Genomic DNA, 19,900 nt, shown 5'->3' with positions numbered 1-19,900 from the left:
GAGGGGCCGCACCTGCCTTCTTCACACTCGCTCTTGTACGCGCGCAGAGGGAATTTTCCACGGCACTTTGAAGAGCCAGTGAAGCAACATTTCCAACAGCTAACGTGCATTTTTTTTTGGTTATTTTTTTGTTTTTTCTTGTTTTTTAAGATGAAGTTTCGCTCTGTTGCCCAGGCTGGAGTGCAACGTGCAATCTTGGCTCACTGCAACCTCTACCTCCCAGATGCAAGGTGATGCTCGTGCCTCAGACTCCCGTGTAGCTGGGATTACAGGCGCCCACCACCACACCCAACTACTTTTTGTATTTTTAGTAGAGACAGGTTATACTATGTTGGCCAGGCTGGTCTCGAACTCCTGACCTCAGGTGATCTGCCCACCTTGGCCTCCCAAAGTGCTGGGATTACAGGTGTGAGCCACCGCACCCAGCCCACATGTGATTTTTAAAACACACGAATGGGTAATAAAACCTACTTGAGTGCAGAGAGGCCAGTGGATTTTTAATGAACTGCAGGAAAATGGCACCAATACAGTTTCAGATTCCACATTTCAACTGACATTTAGGAAACGACCACGTGTTGAGTTTTAGAGAAATATCAAAGAAGAATGCCCATGTGTACCAGAGAAAGCTGTGAAGACACCCAAGCCTTCTCACACACTGGATTTTTCTCATACTCTGCAACCCAACACCACAGCAGCCTGAACGAAGAGGCAGGTGTCAGGCCCGGGATGTCTTCTGCTCCGCCAGATGCAAAAATGTTGCCACCCTCTTGCTGATTTTTTTTTGTTTGGAAAAATAGTCATTTTTCATTAAAATGGTATGATTAGTGTTGACAAACAATGGGTTTATTTTAGAATGAATCTAATCAATCGTAAATTAATTAGAGTTAATGAAAAAGAAATATTCCTGGTTCTAAATTTTCAGTATAGTTGATACTGACGACTACAGCCCATGTGCCCAAAAGCTCTTTGAGGACCTCAATAATTTTTGTGAACCTGGGAGGGGGGTCCTGAGATCACTGGCTGAGCTCGGAGCTGGAATCAGAGACTGGTAAGCGGGGGACAGAGGCTGCAGGGAGGGAGAGGCAGGAAGTAGCTCCATCCGGACACAGACACAGAGGCAGCTGCCTCCCCTCGAACCAACCCTCCTCCCACAACATCCCTGCACCCCCAAGGGCTCCGAGCATGCTCCACCCAGTGAACCAAATGCTCTGGGGCCAGCCACATAGGAAACGCTAAAGATACATGTTTGAAAATTTGGACCAAGGTATTTAAAACTGATCTCAACTGCACGGCCATCCTAAATGTAACTTCCTGTTCAGACCTATTAGGACATGAGGAGAGGGGGATGGGGGCGCTGGAGGTATGGACACCTGCTGCCCAAGGCGGCTCACTCCTCCACCCTCTCCCTGCTACCGGATCCGGAGTGCCACGTGAAGGATGACAGGCACCCTCGGAGCTGCCCCCAGATGCTCAGGCAAGGAAGCAAATGGAACCAGGTCCCGACATCCTCCACCTCCAGGGGAAGGCTGGGTGGGGGGACCAACTCTCGGAAGCAGGCCGTGTGCACCCTTGCCCAGCTCAACCTTCAGTGACCCCCTCCCCTTTGGTGGCCTAAAATCGGCCGTGGCAGGAGCATTTACACCAGGGAAATCGATGGAGCGACAAATCCCAGTGACGCTTGTTCCTCACGGAGCAGGTGCCAGCACAGCACCACCCACACCACAAAACAAGTCGCTAAGAACAGGTGCATGATCTCACGTTCACAAATGAAATTTCAGTCTTTACACAAAACCGATTCTCTCTGTTGCCCAAGATAACAAATACATAAAAACCAGCGGAATTCACTCTGTCTACGGCAGACGGGCAGCCGGCAGCTTGAAAGAGGTTATTTACCTCCAGCAGTCGCGAGCTTCTGCACATGTGATCACGCCCACGGAGTGCTACCCGGGTCCTGCTGGGGCCTGCCCTTCCCTCTCGCCAGACACACAACCCTGGAGCAGGGAAAGGGCGCACACGACAGAGGACAGAGCGGGTGACGCTGCCAAGGGCTGCAAAGGACACGCCTGGCACATCTGGCACCTCTGACCACGTCCGCCCTCGGACGGCCATGTGGAAAGACACTTAGGCACCTTCTTTTCACGACTGTGACCTGCTGAGTCCCACACGAGCCCCATGCAGAGCCAGGGCTGCTGACCCCACAGCACTGCTGACTCAGCTGGGAGAAGAGTACAGGGGGGCACAGCCCCCTGCAGCCCCCACATCACCACAAAGCCCAGTCCAGGCACAGTGAAGTCCCTTCTCCCCTCCCCACCTCGACCTGGCACCACCCGGGTGCAACCCTGGAGCTCTGGCTGTGGCACCAATCATGTTCCAGGGGCCAAACACCACACCAGGATCTGCAGTCCTGGGACATCCTGGCCACACAGGCCCCTTCTGGGGGTCCTTGCCCACAGCCCAGACTCCCTGAGACCCACCTTAGGACCTGGGACCTGCTCCCCTCTCCTGCCAGAGACCCCTCAGCACCAGTACCCACCCTCAACCCACCCAGTGTCTGGCCTCATCGCTGCCCCAACCGCTGTCCTGCAAGAGCCCCAGTGCCCAAAGCTGGAACAATCTGAGCAGTGAAGTAAGCGAGACAGTGTCAGATTCTAACCCAATGTACAAAATTGACACCTGCGAGTCCACATGGACAGAAATGATTAAATAATCAATGGGAGAACATATGGACAAATCCTGCACAAAACTCGACACAACATACACAGCTCCCACCCCTGAGGTGCGGGCCGCACACGCCTCACTCAGCAGAGACAGGATAGCACGGGGAAGAGGCACAGGTCAGCGTGCACCGGCAAACACACGGCGGCAGGTGACGGAGGCCAACACGGACCAGCAAACTCACGGCAGCAGGTGACGGAGGCCAACACGGACCAACAAACTCACGGTGGCAGGTGACGGAGGCCAACACGGACTGGCAAACATGCACGCACGTGTGGAGGGTGTGGATCTGGACCCAGAGCGAGACAAGGAGGCTTCACCTTCGTGCCCTTCCTCCCAAAACCTAGAGCCCCAGTCCTTTCGAAAAAAACATGAAGCAAACCCCAGTGAAGGGACATCCTCCTACAAAGCACCAGACCAGCCCTCCTTAAAACTCCTAAGGTCATGAAAAACAAGGCAAGTCTGACAGACTGTCACAGTGACAGGTGCCTAAGGAGATGTGATGCGGAAGTGCCACATGGGGCCCTGGACGGGATCCCGGGACAGATACGGCAGGAGGGGAGACTGAGGCGAGTGGAATGAAGCCTTAACTGGAGAGGCACCCAGATGGGCTGAGTAACTCACCCGTTGTGCTGACCAGGAAGGAATGGGAAATGCCTGTGTGCTACTCCTGTCTTGATTTTTCTATAAATCCAAAACTGTTCCAAAAACTGGTCTTCCCAACACTTTACTGAATAAGGGGGTGACAACCGAACTATACCAGGGCCAAGCATTTGAAAATCACTCCCAGGCCACATGGAGGGCAGCATCAAGGAAAAATCTTTGCCCTCCTTAAAACTCTGCCCTGAACCCTCTAGCCCCTGAGGATGCAGAGGGGTGGGACGTGCTGGTTCACACCTGCCACGTCCAAGTACACTGCCACGTCCATGTGCACTGCCACACGCGCACACCACCACGTCCACTGCCACGGCCACGCACGCTGTCCTACCTAAAACGCCTTCTCCAACTCCGGTTTCCCGCATACTTTAGCTTTCGGAAGGTGTCACAGCGACGGTTTCCAGGTAGACACAGCAGCATGAACATGTCAATGACTGACCCTCCCTCCCAAGACCAAAGAAAAACTCCAACAAACCCAAAACAGCAGAGGAGGAGGGGCCGGGCAGCAAAATCCTGGGACCTGGAAGGCAGGGCCCTGTGGCCACCAGAAGACTGCACTGGGCCAAACCCCAAAGAAGGGTTCTGAGTCAAAAGCTCCAGGTAGCAAGAAAGGTGGGGGGCCCACCATGCAGGGTCCCAGTCACTGAGGAGTCGATCCCCAGATGCCATTCCTCGCCCAAGACAGTCTGGGAACAAGAGGGCTTCCAGGGGTGGCAGTGTCCTTACCCAGGCACAAGACACCTGGCCCACCCAGGCATGACACTCCCCGGGGACTTCCGCCACCACCAGCTCCGTGGTGCCCCACGAGTCAACGTGGGCAGACAAACAAGGTTGCCAGGGGCCGAGGAGGCCAGAAAGGCCAGGACAAACAGAAAAAATGACCCTCGGTGGGAACAGCTGAGTACAAGGCCAGAGGTAACACCGAAAGGAGCTGTGATCACCAGCCGCTGCCAGCACACACCCTCCCACTGTGTGCCATGATCAGCAGCAGCCGTGGTGCCAGCGCTGTGGCTTAGTTACTGACTTATCCTGTGACAGACTCGGGAGCCAAGCCTTTTACCATCACGCTCACTTACAAGGGGGTTCTGAGACAGGGTGGACAGTGTGGTGGCCAAGGTCACACGGCTGGTGAGTGGCAGAGCTGGGTCCTGACCACACGGCTTCAGGCCCCGGGGCATGTGGCAAATAGCATGGGCTCAGGCCTAGCCCTTGGGGTTTGAGTCTCTACTGAAACTGTGTGATTTTGGGAAATTTCTTGACCTCTCTGTGCTTCAGGTGCTGTTCTTTCCCCAGAATGAAGAAAACTATGGTGCCTACCCCACAGGGAACTGAGAAGATGACATGAATTCACACACGGGAAGCCTGCCAGCCACAGATGTGCCGGGCACTGCTGAACTGCCACATGATACCATGGTGCCTCTTGGCTGGGATGAATAAGCCCAGAGGAAAAGTGCGACGTGCCTTTAACACACAGAGGAAAAGTGCGACATGCCTTTAATACACCTTAAAAAGGTACCTTCAAAGAACGAAAAAGAGCTCCTGGAAATTAAAAGATAAGAAGGGGAACAAGGTAACAAACTTAACAGACGGTCGGGACAGGAAAGCCTGAAGATATCTCCTAGAACATAAGAAATGGAAAATAGAGAAGAAAATTAAAGAACCAGCCTGGGAGGACCAACAAATAATCAGTGTTAGCTCTAAAACACAGTCAGCGAAGGGGACTCAGCCACGTGACATACATAGCTGGATATAAAGTTCCCCACATCCAAATGTCACAAGTTCCCAGCACAAGAAACAAACAAGGTCCCACAAAAAGGAACATTATCGTGAAACTTGGGAACCCTGAAGACAAAAGATTATACAAGACTTTCAGGAGAAAAAAAAAAATCAAAACAGCACCTCATTTCTTGGTCACACAAGAAGCCACAAGACAGTGATGCGATCCCTTCAAAACGCAAAGGGAAAATTCTTTCCAATACAGAATTTCATACCTAGCTAAACTATCCTTAAGTGTGCAGCCAGCAGAAAAGCATTTTCCAGCTAGATCCCCCAAACTGGTCTCCCACACTGTCTTTCTCAGAAAGCCGCCAGAAGAGTCTTAACCAGAGATTAAGCCAAGAAAGAGGAAGACAGGGAGCCAGACATCAAGACTGTAGGCAGAGGACAAAGGAGGGGGCCGCTCCCAGCTCAGGCACAGGGAAGCCTCACAGCATGTGGAGTGGGGGCCCGGGTGCACCAGGAAGGAGGTGATGTAGGCATTACGGGAAGCTGCCTTTCTGCTGGGAAGAGGAAATTAGACTAAATTAGAGACAGGACTTCAAGAAAATCGATTTAAACAATCACAATGTATTAACTCAAAGGAAAACCAAAAGTTGTGCAAACAAGGAAATGCATTCCCAGTGGCTCATGGGTATTCACACCACCCACAATTAGGTAAACACTCAATGATTAAAAACAATAAATTGTGACATAACTCCATCAGGAGGAGGGAAGAAGGAAGGAGATGAGCTGATGTGTCCCACAGAAAGTGGGGAAGTAACATCCTACATGGAAAAGTCTAGAAATAGCAGCAAAAATGTGTTATTTAGAAATGTGGAAATAAATGTCAAGAAGAAGCTGCTAAGTGACTCCCTGCAGGGAGTGGGAGCTGGGGCACCAGGGGCACCAGGGACACCTGTTCTCTTTCTGTAAGGCCCACAGGACCATCAACACCTTCAAACAGAAAAGATCTAAAACTCAAAATAAGATTTTACATATAAAAATAATGTACAACGCAAACTTTACACACAAGCATTTATCAAGGGCAACAATGCAACTTCCTGACCTGCACAAGATGCCAGGCCCGGCCTGTCTACACCTGACGTGACTTCATGGGATTCTTTCAACAGTCGAGGTTCACTAAGGAGCAGAAGAAGCCACCCAGGCAGCAACGGGGCTGAGCTGCCAGTGCACCCTGGGGCCCCACAGCCCCTCCGGGCACAGAGCAGCTCCGTCTTGCAGTCAGTGGAATGTTTTCAAACTTCTCACAGAAGAGACACTAAAGGAGAAAACTCCAAAAAGACACATTCAAACCCCCCATTCAAAGAAAACATCAAGCCAGGGCCCCTCCTGCCTGCCAGAGTGTGTGCAGACACTCCCGTGCGCCCAGTACGTGAGCATGGAGGAAACAAAGCCCGAGTGGCCCCGCCCCAGGTCAGAGGCGTGCACGGCACCACGGGAACCATGGTGGCATCAACTCGGGGTCTCCCCTCTCCCGACTCTTACCCTCTCTCGGGGGCAACAGCAGACCTGCCAGCCCACCAAGGCTGCCCAGTGATGGCGGACTCGCTGATTCTCCTGGAGGCCTCAGAGACACCAGTCCTGAGCAGGAGGTGCCCTCCTTCACGTGTTCAGGATCATTCTAGTAATGAGCTGCCAGCCCCGACGCACAGAGGGGGCTCTGCCACAGCAACTCCTATATGAGCCACTGCCACCACTTTGTGACCAAAAGCAAGCAGAACACTGGACGACTAACGGTGGCTTCTTTGGAATAAAGATTTTTTTCTTTTTTGAGACAGAGTCTCACTCTGTCACCCAGGCTGGAGTGTAGTGGCACCATCTTGACTCACTGCAACCTCCACCACCCAGGTTCAAGCGATTCTCCTGCCTCAACCTCCCAAATGGCTGGTATTACAGGCACACACCGCCGCGATGCCTGGCTAATTTTTCCATTTTTAGTAGAGACGGGGGTCTCACCATGTTTGCCAAGCTGGTTTCGAACTCCCGACCTCAGGGGATCCTCCACCTTGGCCTCCAAAGTGCTGGGAGGCGTGAGTTACTGTGCCTGGTCTGAACAAAGCTTTCTCTAGTCTTTCCAATAGAAGGACAAACGTCTCTGGAGGCCCTGCTTTGTGAAGACCCCAGGGCTGCGGGATGGGGATGCCCAGCCAGTGGCATGAAAATTGGTGGGAGCGGCGGCCACACGGTCCACTCCCCCTGCCATGTGAGAGTGGCAGGGAGATCGCCAGGGAGTGAGTGGGTGTCGGGAGACCAGAGCTGCCGACCCCACATGTGAGTGCCACGAGCAACACAGCAAGGCATGAACTGGCTTTTCGGGCATCATCACGTTCTCCCACAGGCTTGCCCTCGATGGCATCAGACACCCCCTCAGCCCTGGCCCCGAGCAGCCCATTCAGGGCCTGGCCCTGCAACAGCTCCCTGCCTGGCTCCTGGGAAAAGCTCTGTGCCAGCACGGGAGAGGACGGCTACCCCACGCTTTGGGATCCTCAGCAGAGGTTGGTGCCCGACCCCATGGACAGCCCCCTGCCCCGACGGTTCAACCACATGCGCCCAGCTGAGTCGTCAGTGACCGATGTCCAGCAGATGAGATGCAGCCCCAACCGTTACACATGGGAGAACAGGCTACAAGCATGGGAACTTCTGAGGACCCTCATCGGGGCCACCGACAGCCCTGGCAGGTCCTCACCAGACCTTGCGGAAGGTCTGGGGCACCAGTCTGGATGGGCCAGGCTCTCGGGCACTCTGTGGACACCCTGGGCTGAGGGATCTCATTAACAGGGAGGCTGGGAAACATTGCAGCAGAGCCCGGGGCCCAGGAGCTGAGTTTGGGAGGTGGGACAGAGCTTGGAGCTGGGCAGAGGAACACACAACTCCTTACATAACCACCAGTGGCTCCTAAGTCTAGGAAGATGGCCGGAGAAGGGACCCCACTGACGGCCGACGCAGCTGACACAGGAGCGTGGAAGACGCGTGCCAGTCTGGCCAAGACACAGACACTGGTGCGACGCAGCCACAGCCGGCCCCAGCGGCATCAGCACGAAACGGCTTCAGAGGACAGCCCTCAGCCCCTCCAACCTGCCCCCATCCCAGCTCTGACTCACCCAGCGAGGGCGATCAGACCAAATGCCAATAACCCCTCAAATCCTGCTCCTGGCCACAGCACCCCCACCCCAGCAATGTCTTCACGCTGCAAGGGACCGTGCCAGTCGTGCATGGTCAGCATGGGCTCATATGAAAGCAGAGGCCAAGCCGTCCCAGGCACCGAGGAAACTATGACACAGCACGTTTCTCCTTGCAGGCAGGCGCACGTGTGAAAACCACCCCTGCTCCGTCTCTCTCCCACTCACCCATCAACACAGAATCTCCATCATTCACGGACCCCTGCAGCCCAAGCTGGCCGAGCACAGCAGCCCCACGTCTGCTGAGGTCCCTCTGCGCCTGGGAAGGGGCGTGCTGCCAGCCTCCCCAGGACCCAGAACCCCCGAGGGGGCAAGCTGCCTCCCCCAGCAGCCCAGTCCACCCAGGCCCATGGCTCCCCACAAGCCTGACGGGGGAGGCTGGCTGTTGTTTCGTTTTTTGTTGTTTTTTTTTTAAAACAAAAACACCTTGCAAAATGGTCGTCAGAAAAGCACCCACATTCCCACATTCCTGCCAAAGACCGTGCGGCCCCCAGACCCCTGAGTCTACCTCCAACCATTTCAGAATAGAAAACAGGACGCTGCAGCCCCACTCCTCGCCACCATCCGAGGACCCCGACGGAGTGAGCCGTGCACATTAACCCTGCCATGTCACACAGATTCCAACCCGATGCTGTCCATGCAAAACGGGGGCTCAGCAGGCGGGAGGGCAGGCTCACGAGGGGAAGATCGCAAGCCCGCACAGGTGCTGGCTGTTACCACTGCCAGCCCTGGCCCCTGGGGTCCCCAGACTTCAGCCCTGTGGTCTCACTGATCTGCCCACCTGCAGCAATGCAGAATGGAGTTAAGGCAGCAGACATGCTATCCGTGCTGGCCCCAACACAGACTCAGACCCACAGCCGAGAAGCATCAGCCACAGCCAAACTCCCACCAGCCAGCGGCTCCCCAGGGCCAGACAGGACGACAAACTCAAGATGCCTTCCCTGAGCCCCCGGCCCCCGGCCCCCAGCCCTCTGCGGTCCCCAGCCCTCCGTGACTGCTGCCACACATCCGCCAGGCCTGGGCCACACACCATCCGTCCGTGGGGCGTGCATCTCCCCCCCGGGCAGCCCCTGCTTCACGCGCAAGGTCTTCCACAGCCTTATTTTTCTAAAAATCTGGCACCCGCAAAACAACAGCCTCTCACTGCGTTTCCCCTGACACTGCCGGGGGCTGCTGCAGGCGCGCGCCTTCCCCGGGCCGCGGCACCCGCCGTGTTGCTGCCCGGAGCATCTGTGCAGCGCACAGGCGGCCGCAACACCGGGACTCAGACCCGAAATGCTGACTCGGGCACCATCCTCAGTAGGCATGGGCCTGCAGCACGGTGGGCCCAGCCCGGCGGTGGGGGGGTTTACGGAGAATCCACGGAGGAGGTGCCCCGACTCACTGCCTTTCTTGTCCTGGCTCCTCGTTGCAGGCTCTTTATGCTCTGTGCGAGGCGGGCGTGCAGGGAGGCATCTTCCTTACCGAGGACAAGCTGATGCAGTGGCTCGCCTCCGGCCCCACAATAGGCAGGGAGGCTGGAGCTCGAGGAGCAGATGTTTAACGCAAGGCCGACCGTCCTGTCCCCCGCCCCTCACATCCCTGCCTCCTCATGTCTCCAGGCCCGGGTGGTACCCGGCTCCCCCGGGAAGCTGGAGCCAGCAGCTGAGGCACAAACTAAAACACGGCATGGATGTGGAGGAGCTGACGTCACAGGAAAACAAGCATCTCTGCATCACCACGGCCCAGGGCGGGCGGGCGGCCGGCAGCCAGACCCGGGAAGGGCTCAGACTCAGCAGACCTTGAAAATGCAACAACGGAGCAGAGCCCAGTGAGCCCAGGGTCCCGCAGGTTGGGCTGCCAGGCTGGGAGCAGGGGGCAGTGCAGCTGTGGCCGTGGCGAGTGACCTCTGACCTGCGCCCAGAGGCTGTGAATGTGCTGGACACCAATGCCCAAAGGCCCTGAGCACTGTGCTGCAGCCCAGGAACGGGGGGTAGAGAGGAGGCAGGGACCCCATCAGGGCTGGGCCAAACCTCAGGAATGGGGGAGAGAAAAGGAGGCAGGGACCCCGTCAGGGCTGGGTCAAATCCCAGGAATGGAGGGAGAAAAGGAGGCAGGGACCCCGACAGGGCTGGGCCAAGCCACAGGAATGGGGGAAGAAGAGGAGGCAGGGACCCCGACAGGGCTGGGCCAAGCCCCAGGAATGGGGGAAGAAGAGGAGGCAGGGACCCCGACAGGGCTGGGCCAAGCCCCAGGAATGGGGGAAGAAGAGGAGGCAGGGACCCCGACAGGGCTGGGCCAAGCCCCAGGAATGGGGGAAGAAGAGGAGGCAGGGACCCCGACAGGGCTGGGCCAAGCCCCAGGAATGGGGGAAGAAGAGGAGGCAGGGACCCCGTCAGGGCTGGGCCAAGCCCCAGGAATGGGGGAAGAAGAGGAGGCAGGGACCCCGACAGGGCTGGGCCAAGCCCCAGGAATGGGGGAAGAAGAGGAGGCAGGGACCCCATCAGGGCTGGGTCAAGCCCCAGAGTCAGGTAGCCTTGTGATGTGGTTGTGTTCACCCCTCGAACCCACCAGTGTGGGGGGACGGTGGGCACTGGGGGGCAGAAACAGGAATGGCCAAGCTTCCCCAAACTGAAAACTGTCCCAGCTGGCCTGGAAGCACACGCCCACAGCCTAAGGCAGGACACCCCTATTCCTGAGGCCGGACCTCATGTGCTATGCTGTGCCTGGCTGTGGCCGGCCTCGGCTCCCAAAGGGGCCCAGAGCCGCCACCACCACTGGGTGGCCTGGCCCTTCAACCCCCACCCTGGTACCCCGACAATCCCAAGGACCTGGTCATCACTGGCCAATGACAGCTGGCCTTTTTCTCTAATCATAAGATATACGGGGGGCAGGGGGTGCTCAGCTGGGAATTCTGCCCACTTCCCCAAACCCGCTCGGCACTTGTGTTGACCCTCCCTCTGGCTCTGACCAGTCACACTAGCAGGCTACCTGCCTTCTTTTTTTTTTTTTTTTGGAGACAGAGTCTTGCTCTGTTACTCAGGCTGGAGTGCAGTGGTGCGATCTCGGCTCACTGCAACCTCTGCCTCCTGGGTTCAAGCCATTCTTCTGCCTCAGCCTCCCAAGTAGCTGGGATTACAAGCACCTGCCACCATATCCAGCTAACTTTTGTATTTTTAGTACATTTGGGGTTTCACTGTGTTGGCCAGGCTGGTCTCGAACTCGTGACCTCCTGATCCACCCGCCTCAGCCTCCCAAAGTACGGGGATTCCAGGCATGAGCACCATGCCCGGCCACTCCTGCATTCTTACGTGCTATGCCCTCGACGCTCCAGCACCTGCGGATCTGCTGACCCTGAAGGGACAACCCCTCGAGGGGCCAACTGATTCCTAGAGACAGCAAAGGACTCATCCCAGAGCTAACCTTTTAAATCAAACCCACTGACCCAGAGCCCTCACTTGGGCCCACCTCCTCCCCGGGCCCCCAATCATCCCAGGGTGGACCCGGGTCACAGGGACAGCCCCTGCACCCCAGAGCCCGTTGAAGTTACTCCACCCAGCCGACCCAACACCTGCTCCTCCTACCTTTCCCACAGAAACCACAGAAAGGCCCCACCCACACAGCCCCCTGCCTCCCACCCCCAAACCCTGCACGTCCCTGAAGGGTGCTGCTTGGGAGCTGAGTAATAAATGAGCTTCTCCACGGCATCATCCCCTGTTCCCTGGTCTCCCATACCTGCTTGAGCGGCAATAAAGCCTCCATTTAAATCACCACGCTCATAAACCTGTGTTTATCTGCATTCACGAAGTGGACTCTGGGCCAACGCCCAGGTTCAAATTCCAGCTCCATCAGCAGCTCACCATGAGGCACAGCTATGTCTCCCTTCGTCCGGCGGCTGCCCAGCTGTGTGAGTTATTCCATAAAACACCAAACGCATAAACATCACACATGCATTTCACTATAGTCCCCAGATCTTTACAGAACGCGGGCTGGCTGACCCAGCCAACCCAACTTACAGGGCCTGGTGCTCCAAACCTGCCTGCCAGGATCAGTTTCTATGCTTTTAACTGTCTCAATAAAATGAAAAGGGTAACAATAATGTGAAACACAGGCAGCGTCTATAAAACTCAGATTTTGGCATGCATAAAATTTCACGGGGCACAGCCACGCACCTCCTTGGTGCTGTTCACACCTGCTCAGAACCCTGGCTTCAACTACCTGGCCTTGGATGGAAGCAGCTCGCAGATCCCGGCTAGGCCTATAACATTGTGAGACCACCATACACCACAGCCATGCTGGGCCCCATCAGGAAATACGCATTTATCCTGGTCCAATGTAAAATTCACACAGATGACAGGCTTGGAATCACGACCACTGTCCTTCAGCCAACCCCTCCTTGTAATCCATCCCAAAATATCCAGCTTTGCAAAACTCTAGAAAATTCAGGCTCAGCAGGCAGATTGCCAATTTTATTAGAAGCCTATTTTAGGGGGAAAACTAACTTTTCCAGTTTGCTGCAAATAATTTGAGACAAAGCTGAATGAAACTGGATTTTTTCATAAAACAATAGACATACCTATAAATACCAGGGAATCACAGGCATCCGTGGTAACACGCCCACCTAGGCATGGAGGGCACCAGCAGCATCCCCACTGCTCCACAGGCAGCCGCGCAGCCCCCGAGACTTAGCTGCCTCCTCTCGGGCGCCACGGGCCCGGCACACGCTGGGTAAGGCCCCTCCCCTCCCACTTGAACCTCCCTGGGTGGGAGAGGTGGCAAGGCAGCCTCTCTGAGGCCCTACTGTGCTCCAGGAGCCCCCTCAACTCAGTTGAGCCTCACAAAGCACCATTTTACAGAGGAGGAAACTGAGGCAGGGGGAGCCCCATCCCCTGCCCAAAGCCACAGAGTGGGCTCCCTGCTGGTGGGGTTTGAACCCGGCACAGTGCTACCTGAGCATGCCACCCACACCGTTCAGGTCATACGTGCGGGTGCACTGGCTGCTCCCAGCAGGCAACTCCATAGCACCCGGGACCAGCACCCTCTGCTTCCCTGTGGGGACGGTGCTCCAGTGAAGGACCCCTCCCTGACTCAGGCTGCAGGGCTGTGAGGGTGGGTGGCAGAAAGGCCGGCAGATGGACCTGGAGATCTGGCCATGGACCCAAGTGAGATGCTGCAGCCAGAAGGCCCCAGTGCCCCAAGTGCCCCTTCCTCTTTCTGGCCCACCCTGGCCCCTGCAGCTGAGGACTGTCCCATGCCAGCCCCCACTGTGGGGTCAGGAAGGGGAAAGAGAAAGGAGGGGGGCCCCTACCATGCCCTCCCACGGCTCCACCCATGTGGCTCCAGCCCCTTCCCCTGCTGTCTGCCCCAGGACTACAGGCCAGGAGAGCCCCGCCTCCTCCACTTCCCCTACACGGGGCCAATGTGACTTTGCCACCTTGTGTCCAGAGACCTGCTTTAACATCCCAGCCGTGGAAACCTCTTTCCTGCCAAGTAGAAACGGCCTTGGAACTGGTTTCAGGAGCTGAGCAGGGGATACACCCAGGGCCCCCACCAGACCCAAGGGCTGAGGCTCGGGAAGGTCCCAGCTGCCTGGGGTCTGACCCAAATGTTACAGGCTCCAGAACCCACTACTGGGACCACTCTAAGTGACAAGAAGGGCTGCACAGGGGTGGGGCTGCCTCCTTCAGGCAGAACCCCAGGGTGCAGGCTGGAGGTGGGTCCCGCCACAGAGGGATGCCATCTGTGCCAGGAACAGGCAGGAACCAATAACGTGAAATGCACAGGGCAGCCAGCACTGGCTCTGGGGACCCTGAGGACACTGCCAGCTGCTGAGTGGGGTCTCTGTAAAATGGGGTGATTGATCCTCTGTGGATGGATTCTGTGTTTTCTCCATGAACTGGGGTCTCCGCCCGGCCCGGCGGATTCTGAGTTTCCTCCATGGACTGGGGTCTCCGCGCGGCCGGGCAGATTCTGAGTTTCCTCCACGGACTCTAAGGACCTCATGGGCCTGGTCCAGCTGCCCACCCAGTGCTGCCCTCAGCAGGGTCTTGGTACAGAGCCCAGGCTTCCTCTGGCACCTCCTCCACAGGGCGGGCACCTTCAGTCTCCACCACACAGCACAGGGAGGCCAATGCGGCCTGATTGGGAAACCACCCTGTCCCCTGGACGCTGCCCAGGTCCAAGTCTCCCATAGAGGAGCCCCAGACCCTCTGGACTGCAGCAGACGCAGAAATGACCCCCCCCAAAGGTAGGCTGGGGGCGGCTACCTGCAGCGTCCACCCTTCCATCCACATGATGGGCGTGGCCATCTGTAAACAGCACCTCCTCCTCCAGGAAGCTCCTGGGGCCAACACAGAGGGTCGGGGTGTCGGGAAGCCTCTCTCACTGCTGGGGTTCAGGGGCCGCCCACCACCCACCAGGGGAAGTGGCAGAAAGGGCCCTGGCCGTCGTCTTGGCATCTCCCCTGCCACTTCCACCTGCTGTCCTTGGAGACAGGTATCAACACTCGCTCTAAGTGAGGGCTGGGCCGAAGCACTTTCCAATCAATCACCCCGTTTTACAGATAAAGAAAAGGCAACACTAAACGAGTCAGTCATTTTGCTCCAGGTAATGGCACCGTTCTGGTTGGTGGAGCCCCAGGAACTCCCTGGACACCCACACCCTTTCTACCCCATGCGCCCTCGCCCAGGACCCTCCCTGACAGGTGCAGCAGCCTCCACCCACAGGGCTTCTCCAGCTGCCTGTCACCTCCTGGGCCATGCCTCCCAAGAGGACCACCACAGCCAGGGCCTATCGCTGGGGCTGGGTCCAGAGAGGCTGAAGGCTAGAAGATCTCAGTTTCAACAAGCACAGCATGGACGCAGGGGAGGGCTCTCCCAGGCAGGGCTGACAGAGGTTGAGGGGGTCACATCAGTTGGAGTGTTGTTGGAACACTAAGGACAATCAAGTGCAGAAGGGATGCTGTTCCAGATGGCCAGTGGGGTGGTGACCAGTGGGAACCCAGCCATGTGTCCCGGTGATGGCTGGCGAGGTGGTGACCAGTGGGAAGCCAGCCATGTGTCCCGGTGATGGCTGGCAAGGTGGTGACCAGTGGGAAGCCAGCCATGTGTCCCGGTGATGGCTGGCGAGGTGGTGACCAGTGGGAACCCGGCCATGTGTCCCGGTGATGGCTGGCGAGGTGGTGACCAGTGGGAAGCCAGCCATGTGTCCTGGTGGCGGCCAGCGGGGTGGTGATCAGGGAACCCGGCCACGTGTCCCGGTGGTGGCCGGCAGGGTGGTGACTGGCGGGAGCCCAGCCATGTGTCCTGGTGGTGGCCAGCAGAGTGGTGGACTGGTGGGAACCAGGCCACGTGCCCATACATGAGGGGAGGCTGCCCACCCAGGTCTCCCTGCTAAGAGGGGTCTTTAAGGGCTTCAGTCTCAGTTACGCTGAGCGCTGGCTGGGCCTGTCCCAGCCAGAAGAACCTACAGAAGAGCCATCCCACCTGACAGAGTCTGTCCTGCCAGGCGCCAGCCCCACACATGGTCCCGACGGCCAGCACCACTGGCAGCACAAACCTCTCACAGAGTAAGGCCTGGGCAGAGTGTTTCCCAGGGACAGAGCACACCTACACAGTGCTGGTGGGGACAGGCCACCCCCACCCCACCATATCAGAAGGGAACTTTGATGTAGTCACCACAGTGTGCTCAAGATGCACCCCCAAAAAGACAAGTCCACATCCTCTTCCCAGAACCTGTGAGTGCGCCCTTAGTTTGGAAAAGGTTTCTGTACACGTGATTAGGTCAAGACCTCAAGGGGTGTGTCCTGGACTGCCCAGTTGGACCCCAAAGCCAACCCCCGGCATCCCTGTTAGAAGAGACACAGACACCAGGGGGCCTCAGGGTGACCAGACAGAGGCTGCAGTGGCGTCTACAAGCCAAGGGCTGACCGCAGCCCCAGAACAGGGCAGCCAGGAGGCAGGCTCCCTACAGCCTCCCAAGAGAGCCAGCCCCAGCCACACCTCAACCCCAGCTCTGAGCCAGGCCCCCATACCTGGGTCCTGGGTCTGCGGCCTCCAGGTTCCACAGCTTCCCCTCTGGGGTGGGGGTAAAGGAGAGGGTCTCTGAGAGTGGCCCTACCGCACGGCTGCATGGACGCTGGGCCAGTGCATCACTCTCTGGCAAAGCCCTCCTGTCGCCAGGGCCGGCCGTGGCCACGGCAGGATCCACCCCAGAGGAGCTGCTTGGAGACCTTCAGTCCAGCCTTTTTTGCCGCTGCCCCCAGGAATGCACTGTTGCCTCTTGTGGCAGACGCGGCTCAGGCCGACAGTACTGTCATGCATCCAGAGTCCCACGGCCTAAGAGATCTGCGCTGGCTGCATTTTGGGTTGTGAGTCTCATCTGCTCAAGTCCATGAGAGAAGCCCTGTCCCAGGTCGGCCCAGGAGCCAGACGATGCCACCCAGACACAGAGGCTCATGTAAACCAGCTCAAAGACCAAATGTAAGAAAATACATTTGTATCACTAGAAGAAGCCAGAAGGGAAAATATGAATAGATTCGAGTATTGAAACTAAAACCACACACACCATTTCTGTGTGAGCAGACACAGCAAAGGGGGACAAAGAGGAGGGACCTGGGGAATCTACTGGCCATGAACGGGCATCACCGGGCCAGCACTGCAGTGAGCAGACAGTGAAGAGGACAAACAAGCAGCCTGAGGGGCCCGAGGCACCTGCGACCTCTCACACCCCCTCCCCACCCTGTGCCACCACCCTCCTGGGCCGTGGGCAGCCGGGCACACGGGGCAGCAGGCAGAGCCCACAGACTCCAGCTCCACCGCCGACTCCAGCTCCACCACCTACCCAGGCTCCATCACCCAAACCCAGCTCCATTGCTCAACCCTGACTCCACTGCCCGACCCCAGCTCCGTCACCTATCCCGGGCTCCATCACGTACCCCAGCTCCACCGCCAAATCCGGCTCCATCACCCGACCCCGGCTCCACCACCTACTCCAGCTCCATCACCAGATCCCGGCTCCACCACCCAACTCCAGCTCCATCACCTACCCCAGCTCTATTGCCTACCATGGCTCCATCACCTGACCCCTGGCTCCATCACCAGATCCCAGTTCCACCACCTACCCCGGCTCTATCACCCGACCCTGGCTCCACCACCTACTCTAGCTCCATCACCAGATCCGGCTCCATCACCAGATCCCGGCTCCACCGCCCGATTCCTCTGCCTCAACACCACCAAGGCTGTCACAGGCGCACACTGGGGATCCCCACTTGACCAGGGTGTGACCAGCCCTCACCTCTCACAAACCACCAGGCACTCCTGATCTCATCACAGGTTCAGCCACGAACGCCCAGCCCCCACCGGTGTCCATCAGTAGAGGAATGGACAGACAGATGGGGTGAATCGCATCACAGAGAAACATCCAGACATAAATAGGAATGAAAAAGCAACTAGGGAGAAAACACGTAAAGAAACAGAGGACTTGGCCGGGCGCGGTGGCTCATGCCTTTAATCCTAGCACTTTGGGAGGCCAAGGCGGGCAGATCATAAGGTCAAGAGATCGAGACCATCTTGGCCAACATGGTGAAACCCCATCTCTACTAAAAAACAAAAATTAGCTGGGTGTGGTGGCACACGCCTGTAGTTCCATCTACTCGGGAGACTGAGGCAGGAGAACTGCTTGAACCCGGGAGGTGGGGGTTGCAGTGAGCTTAGATTCTTTACCTGGCAACAGAGCAAGACTCTGTCACAAAAAAAAAAAAAAAAAAAAAAGAAACAGAGGACTTGAACAACATAATAAACCATGGAGCTCTGACAGACATGGCAAAGCGCTAGGCCCACAACGGGTGCACACTCTCAGCACACACTGGATGTTCTCCAGGACAAAAACACCAGTGAGCCATAGACTCAGCCACAGTAGGTTCAAAACAACAGGCATCCTCCAAAGCATATTCTCCAACCACATCAAGATGATCTTAGAAATCAGTCAACAGACTGGGAGCGGTGGCTCATGCCTATAATCCCAGCACTTTGGGAGGCTGAGGCAGGCGGATCACCTGAGGTCAGGAGTTCGAGACCAGCCTGGGCAACATGGAGAAAACTCCCGTCTCTACTAAAAATACAAAATTAGCCGAGCCTGGTGGTACATGCCTGTAATCCCAGCTACTCAGAAGGCTGAGGCAGGAGAGTCGCTTGAACCCGAGAGGTGGAGGTTGCGGTGAGCCGACATCATGCCACTGCACTCCAGCCTGGGAAACAAGAGCAAAACTCCGTCTCAAAAAAGAAAAGAAAATAAGAGGAATAAATCAGTAACAGACAACAAAACTTCACAAACATAAGGCAGTAACACTGCACACTCAACCGACAGACAGAAGACAAAATCACAAAGAAAACCAGAAAATGCTGAGATGAATGAAAACAGAGACACGACATATTGAAATTCACCCTCCCAAAGCACTGAGATTACAGGCGTAAGCCACAGCACCTGGCTATAGTGATAAATATTTGAAATAAAAAACAAGAAAGATCTCAAATTAGCAACTGAATTTTACCCTTTAAGGAACTAGACAAAGAACAAAAGCTGGCAGAAGGAATAATAAAAATGAGAGCAGGGCCGGGTGCGGTGGCCAATGCCTGTAATCCCCACACTTTGGGAGTTTTGCTCTTGTTGCCCAGGCTGGAGTGCAGTGGCATGAGTCATGCGGATCACCTGAGGTCAGGAGTTCGAGACCAGCCTGGCCAACATGGTGAAACCCCGTCTCTACTCAAAGTATAAAAATGAGCCAGGCGTGATGGCGTATGCCTGTAATGCCAGCTACGCAGGAGTATGAGGCAGGAGAATCACTTGAACCCAGGGAGTGGAAGATGCGGTGAGCTGAGATCATGCCACTATACACTCCAGCCAGGATGAGGGAGGGAGGGAAGCAGGGAGGAAGGAAGGAAGGACGGACCTCCCAACAAAGCAAAGCTCGGGACCTCGTGGCTTCACAGGCAAATTCTACCAAATACTTGAAAAAGAACACCAGTTTTTCTCAAACTTTTCCCCAAAAAATGAAGAGGAAGGAATACTTCCTTACTTGTTCTGTGAGACCAGCACCACTCTGACACCAAAGCTGACCCTTATGCACACAGACATAATTATCCCTTATGAACGCGGCGTAATTATTCCCGTCAATGCAGATGTGATTATTCCTGTGAACGCGGATGTGATTATTCCCGTGAACATGGATGTGATCGTTCCTGTGAACACAGATGTGATCATTCCCGTGAACGCGGATGTGATTATTCCCGTGAACGCGGATGTGATTATTCCCGTGAACGCGGATGTGATTACTCCTTATGAACAGGGATGTGATTATTCCTGTGAACATGAATGTGATTATCCCTTATGAAAACGGATGTGATTATCCCTTATGAACCCAGGGGTAATTTTATTCCTATGATCATGGATGTGATTATTCCTGTGAACACAGATGTAATTGTCTCTTATGAACACAAACGTAAAAATCCTCAACAAAACACTAGTAAAATGAATTCAGCAGCATATCGAGAAAATTACACACCATGAGCGACCAGGACTTATTCATGGGATGC

The 19,900-nt window shown here is 56.1% G+C and overlaps 1 protein-coding gene across 18 annotated transcripts in view; it reads right to left on the bottom strand.

The window, feature by feature from the left end:
* Positions 1-19,900, bottom strand: part of PRKCZ (protein kinase C zeta) — a 120,507-nt gene that overhangs the window by 86,859 nt on the left and 13,748 nt on the right. For 2 of the 18 annotated variants that reach the window (XM_035307416.2, XM_078330079.1), the window contains exon 1: positions 8,839-8,913. The exons of 9 other annotated variants lie outside the window; for them this stretch is intronic. In XM_035307416.2, the coding sequence (XP_035163307.1) occupies positions 8,839-8,848 (10 nt within the window). In that variant the 5' untranslated portion in view covers positions 8,849-8,913. Of the gene's footprint in view, positions 1-8,498; positions 8,592-8,838; positions 8,914-9,360; positions 9,994-19,900 lie in introns of those variants that run through there. 7 more of the 18 variants (XM_035307418.3, XM_035307419.3, XM_078330081.1 and 4 more) reach the window with 6 other exon arrangements.

This window comes from Callithrix jacchus, chromosome 7, assembly GCF_049354715.1.
Source record: "Callithrix jacchus isolate 240 chromosome 7, calJac240_pri, whole genome shotgun sequence".
In the NCBI taxonomy this organism is placed as follows: Eukaryota; Metazoa; Chordata; class Mammalia; order Primates; family Cebidae; genus Callithrix; species Callithrix jacchus.
This window is presented reverse-complemented; position numbering and strand designations above follow the sequence as displayed.